The 5,759-nt window shown below is 38.0% G+C and overlaps 1 protein-coding gene across 1 annotated transcript; it reads right to left on the bottom strand.

Moving 5' to 3' along the window:
* Positions 1–2,876: 2,876 nt before the first annotated feature.
* Positions 2,877–5,710, bottom strand: LOC110039412 (pentatricopeptide repeat-containing protein At5g12100, mitochondrial-like). The gene has a single exon (XM_020744461.1). It carries the CDS (start codon positions 5,666–5,668, stop codon positions 3,473–3,475), a length of 2,196 nt encoding a protein of 731 aa, XP_020600120.1. The 5' UTR covers positions 5,669–5,710; the 3' UTR covers positions 2,877–3,472.
* Between the last annotated feature and the right edge of the window lie 49 nt (positions 5,711–5,759).

The following is a 5,759-nucleotide window of genomic DNA, read 5'->3' as shown; positions in this document are numbered from 1 at the left end:
AACATTATTGTGCTACTTTTTAAAAATTTTCTAAGTAAAAAAAAATAGTTTTCTTACAACTGTATAATTATAAAAAAAATTTCTGAAAAAAACTTTAAAACAAAAAGTTTTTCACACAATAATCTTGGGAGAGATGGGATTAAACAGCGGGAATTGATTTGAGAAATTTGAAATAAAATTTGGAACAAAAGCACATAAAATAAGAAAAATTAAAAAAAAAAGATTTAATGTGGAAAAACCAAAATACGAGAAAAAATCATGTACCCACGCTACAAAAAAAAAAAAATCATTATGAAGAAAATGAGAAGAACTGTACAAATTAACCACAATCAAATCTAACAATTTGAAAACAAGCACATAAAATAAGAAAAATTAAAAAAAAAAAAAAAGATTTAATGTGCAAAAACCAAAATACGAGAAAAAATCATTTACCCACGCTACACAAAAAAAAAAAAATATATATTTGAAAACATTAGAATGTTGTTATCCTCTCTCTTGCAGAAGAGAAAATCGAAATCCACACATTACAATCAATGAAACCGTAACTTTAAGTGGAGACTATCTAAAGTCAATTATTGGGCCCCAGTGTTGTGGTATGGTGCTGCAGCTCCCCAATGAGCGCTAACTTTCAGACGTTCAAGTGTAGTGCTCTCGAGTTCTGCATCTGGATGTGGTGCCATCTTTTGAGCGTCATGACTCCATCTTTTTGGTGCTGCTAGTATGGGTTTAGGGTAAACCCTAGTATGGCACTGAGGTGCTACGAACAGAAAAAAAAAAAAAAAAAATTTTGTGGGGGGGGGGCTACTTCCAAACCCAATCTATGGGGCGCACCTCCCACCTCCCAACGGGCAGATTCGTTGTCGGACTTGGTCGGGAAAATTAAGGATTTTGAGATTCCAATTGATAAGCATAATCTGACTCCACATAATAACATATAAATACAATAACCAATTGTTTCCCCCTCAAATGAAAGGAGCTCTTTAGTGAAACCATAAGTTGTCATAAAATTGAGTGTAAGCAACCATTTATAATGCTTATCATCCATCCGAAATCCTTGACCTATTTGTGGGCAACGGTGAGAGGCTAAAATGCTGGTCAACTATTTTTGTTATTGTCTTTGATTTGATGAGCTAAAGCTTTGTTGTGTTGAGTTTAGAATAATCGTTTTAATTCACCGATCATATTTTAACAATTTGATTTTAGTTCATTTGGAGCTAGACGCAACACTTATTTATGTTATTAAGTTTACATTGTGTAAATGTTTGGTTTAACTATAAATTTGTTAAAATTAAATATAAGGCGACCTTTAAATTAAATAAAAAATTTTCAATTTGGAAATTGGTTGTTGGCTTGAATCTTTATATGATGATATGGCGTGTGAAGGTGTAGTGGTGGAAAAAATATTACATCAGAAATCCTGATGCAAAACTGAATCAGTACTCCGATCACTATGCGTCATATGTACGTTCTGACCCCGCCATTCATTAAACTATTTAATTTTTTGTATTTAGTAGGGACCGGACCGTACACGTAACGTATTGTGATTGAAGTCCAGATGCACATTTACATTAATACTCTTGATGTACTATTTTGCATCATTTGAATTATTATAATTTATAATACTTTCATATGCTTGATCCATAGTTGAATTATTATAAAATTTAATGAGACTTGCATATCCCCATTATTATTCGATTCAAAATTTCAGCTCCTAGCTCCACTCCTTTATTTCGATATGATCTTGATCAGAGCCAAAATTCAAATGAATTTTCAAAAGATTAACAATCTTCGAGCTAAGTTCACACCCTAATCATTATGTTCGTGCAAGGACGAAATGATAAACAAGAAATTACGTACATTTATAATGATTAAATGTTTTCTTAAAAAATACCAAAGATTATATTATCATAGCTTCTAATAATTCAAATAGACCAAGGGCTTCATGTTTTCTAGTCTATATTAAAATGCTAATATTACACAAGTCCACATAACTGAGAAAAGAAAACAAACTTAACAAACACAGCTACAACATCAAGCAAAACAAAACTTATCATGGACAAAAAATAAAAGATTTTTACAACTCCAAACTCGCTTCAATTATCAACCCTTTCAAATAAAAAACCTAATTTTAAAAGGCCATAGCTGCTTATCCACGGAAAAATTATGGGGAGCCTGGGCAGATTCAAATAGGTAGATCAAAGAACAAAATTCCTGCTTTTGTATTTGGCAGCATAAGAGAAGCAATCTAGGGCAAGTCCCATTTGTTCCTTGTTTAGTGAAAGTAGAGCATCATTTTGTGTTATCAACTATATAAGTTTACTTGCTCTAATAGAATCTTCTATAGAATCTCAAAAGTATAAGTTTTGACCATATAGCGATGACCGGCAACTAACATTTCCCCTTGATTAAGGGGATGTTTGGGGTAGCTGCAACTTATTGTCAATCTGTTGATAAACAGCTGATTCAGATAAGTTATTGATCATAAGCAGCTGATTCAGATAAGTTGTTGATCAGCAGCTGATCCAGATAAATTGGTTGGTTGTTTAGTTTGTGCTGTTGAAAAACAGCTGATTTGAAGTTGATTGTGGATGAATAAGCTGATCCAGATAAGCTGGTTGGTTGTTTAGTTTGTGTTATTGAAAAACAGTTGATTTGCAGTTGATTGTGGATGAATAATCATTCCGCTTCATTGCAGAACTATTGTTTGCAAGAGAACTGTCATAGATATTTGACATTTTGAGAAGTAAAAAGCCACTTCAAAATAATCACTGTCATAGATATTTGACATTTTGAGAAGTAAAAAGCCACTTCAAAATAATCGAAAAAATAAGATACACACCTCACATAACAGCGAGTATCAACAGTACACTACAAAAGGACAAAAATAATTAGCATTCTTTTTAAATGATAATATTCATTTTAAAATTCATACGGCGTATGTCCCGAACTACGTTTAATGAACTCCAACACAAAGCCAAAAATAGTTGGAACTTACAGAGAAACATAACCGGAGCACCGAGTGACAAGGGAGATAAGAAAAGCAATGCTAAGGGCAGGAGAGGTGTTGGGGAGGGAGATTGATCGCAGAGCTAGGGCAAGGAGAGAGACGCGGGTTCGAGATTGAAAGGGCGGCAGGGTAATTATCTGTAAAGAAACTCGGACTGAATAGTCGATCCCGCGACCGCGATCATTCAAAAATAACTCCTATCTCGCCCGCGCGTTTCCAGATCCGCCCACCGAACGCAATAATCAAACAATCCGTCGGCGTTTTGAAAACGTGATACACGTAAAAAAATGCCCCAAATGGTACCTAAGAGAGCAAGTACTTCTCCAACCATTCTCCTCATAATCCAAGTATCACGATAGTCAAGTATCAGAATGGATAATAGAGGCATTGGAAACAAGCTCATGAGGCACTAACATGCATGAAATTATATGTTATCAGCATATAAACTTCACATTGGACCCTGACTCATATCTGGCGTTCAGCACCCCTGCTTTCTTCAATGGAATTATGGCCCATTTCATCAAGGGTTATTCCACTCTTCTTCATCTCTTCCTGCAGGGTAAGCACCATAGACTGATTTCCGATTCCGGCATAACCAGATATCATAATGCTATACAGATGCTTGTCAAGGTTAATGTTATTCTGTAACATGTCCTGATATAGATCATCAACATCCTGTATTCTTCCATCCATGCACATTTTACTTACCAAAATTTGATAACTGGCCAAATTGGGTTTGATTTGAACCTTTTCCATCTCTTTGAATAAATCAATAGCTCTCTGAATATCGTTCGAATTGCAATATGCAGCCATCAATGTGTTGTATGTGATGACATCAAGGCTCACACCCTCATTTCTTAGCTCGCTGATTAGTTCTTCAGCGCGAGACAAGCGTCCTCTTCCACAGAGACCTTTAATGAGAGAATTATATGTAACAATGCTTGGACAAACACCAACCTTCTTCATCTCAAGAATTAACATGTCGGCCTTCGTCAAATTGCCATTAGTACTGTATGCATCAATAAGCATGTTGTATATCTTTTCATTAACCTTGATACCTCTGATCAACATATCTTCAAAGATAGCTTCTGCCTCATGAAGCTTTCCACACTTGCAAAACCCATTTATTAGAGATCCATAAGAGACAACATTAGGTTTGAGACACATTTTTTCTTCCATCTCCTCAATAATCTCAAAACATCTTGTGAATTGACCGGCTCGAGAATATGCATCAAGTAAAGTGTTCATCGTCTCTATCGTAGGAGACACCCCGTTCTCTTTCATCTCCTCCAGTAACTTCTCTGCATCTGCCATCCTCTGCAACTTGGACATTCCATTAATCAGTGAGTTGTATGTTATGTGGTTAACCTTCAATCCCAAAGATTTCATCGTCTTTAATGCTGAGAAGGCTCCATGCATATCCCCAATCCTGCAGTAACCATCTATGATAGAATTGTATATTACAGTAGTTGGAACTAAACCCATGTTCATCATCCTTCCCAGGACCTCCACTGCTTTCGAGACATTTCCAGTCTTGCAAAGTCCACTCAGCAAAACTCCACAGGAATGTGGCTCAAGCTGCACGCCATTTCTAACACACTCTTCAAAAAGATCAATTGAGTTTTTTTTCTTACCAGAACTCAAATACCCTGTAAAAAGAGTACTGTAAGTGAATCCATCAGGAGTCAGGCCTTTGATTTTCATTTCCACCAACAAATCCTCAGCCTCATCCATCCTACCAGCATGACACAGTCCCCAAAGCAGAGAATTGAATGTGGTAACATTTGGCTCAACAAGACCATCCCTCATTTGGTCCCGAACCCTAAAAGCCTCATCTAAATCCCCAATCTTGCAATACCCATCGATCATTGTATTGTAGGTAACAAGATTCGGTAACACCTTGCGCTTCAGCAAATCATCGAACAGCTTTTTAGCATCTTCTGTCCGCCGCTCCTTCCACATACCGGAAATCAAAACATTGAAAGTGAAAGCATTTGGATGAATCCCATCATTCTTATCCATCTGGTTCATCAATTGAAGCGCTCCATACACGTCTCCCATCTTCACGGTCGCTTCAATTGCTTTATTGTAGGTGAAAATATCGGGTCGAACACCGACTGTAAGAATCTGGGAGAACAAAGATAACACATCGGAGTAGCGACGGTCTGAAACTAAGGTCTCCAGGAACTGTTTGCAAGAGAAGATAGAGGGAAAGTGTTCCCGGCGATCGGTGGACAGTAGAGATATAAGATGGAGGCCTTCATCGCCAAGGCGGAGTTGCGCACAGGCTGAAACAACCAGAGAGGCAGCTTGGGAGGAGACTGCGGGGCAGTTCATGGCGAGTGATTGATAGAGATGGATGGGAGAAGGGAAGAGATCCCGATGGGAATGAATTAGGGTTTTGGCCAGTTTTAGGGCTGCCTCCGTCCATCCATACCGGAGATGATTCGTTAAGTGCTTCAGGTGGCACTCGGCGGGGTTTGCACCGTCGGTGGGGAGAACGGTGAGGGTTGCAGTAGTGCTTCGCAGCGTACAGAGGAACCGGAATCGAGTAGGAGGTGCCATGAACCAATTCCCAAGGGGGATTTTAAGCGATTTGATCATTCTAATCCTCGCCTGGTGAGGAGAGTTGCAGGCGAACGTTCCCGGAGAAAAGCTCATTTGCTTATTTCATTTTAAGGTGTTTGGGGCCGATTTTTTAGTGCGGCGTGGCCCCAAATGGCTACATTCGATCTTTTGGATATCGATTACG

The sequence above is a fragment of the Phalaenopsis equestris genome, unplaced genomic scaffold (genome assembly GCF_001263595.1).
Source record: "Phalaenopsis equestris unplaced genomic scaffold, ASM126359v1 Scaffold000002, whole genome shotgun sequence".
Classification (NCBI taxonomy): Eukaryota; Viridiplantae; Streptophyta; class Magnoliopsida; order Asparagales; family Orchidaceae; genus Phalaenopsis; species Phalaenopsis equestris.
Note: the sequence above shows the minus strand (reverse complement) of the source record. Positions and strands in the feature narration are given on the sequence as shown.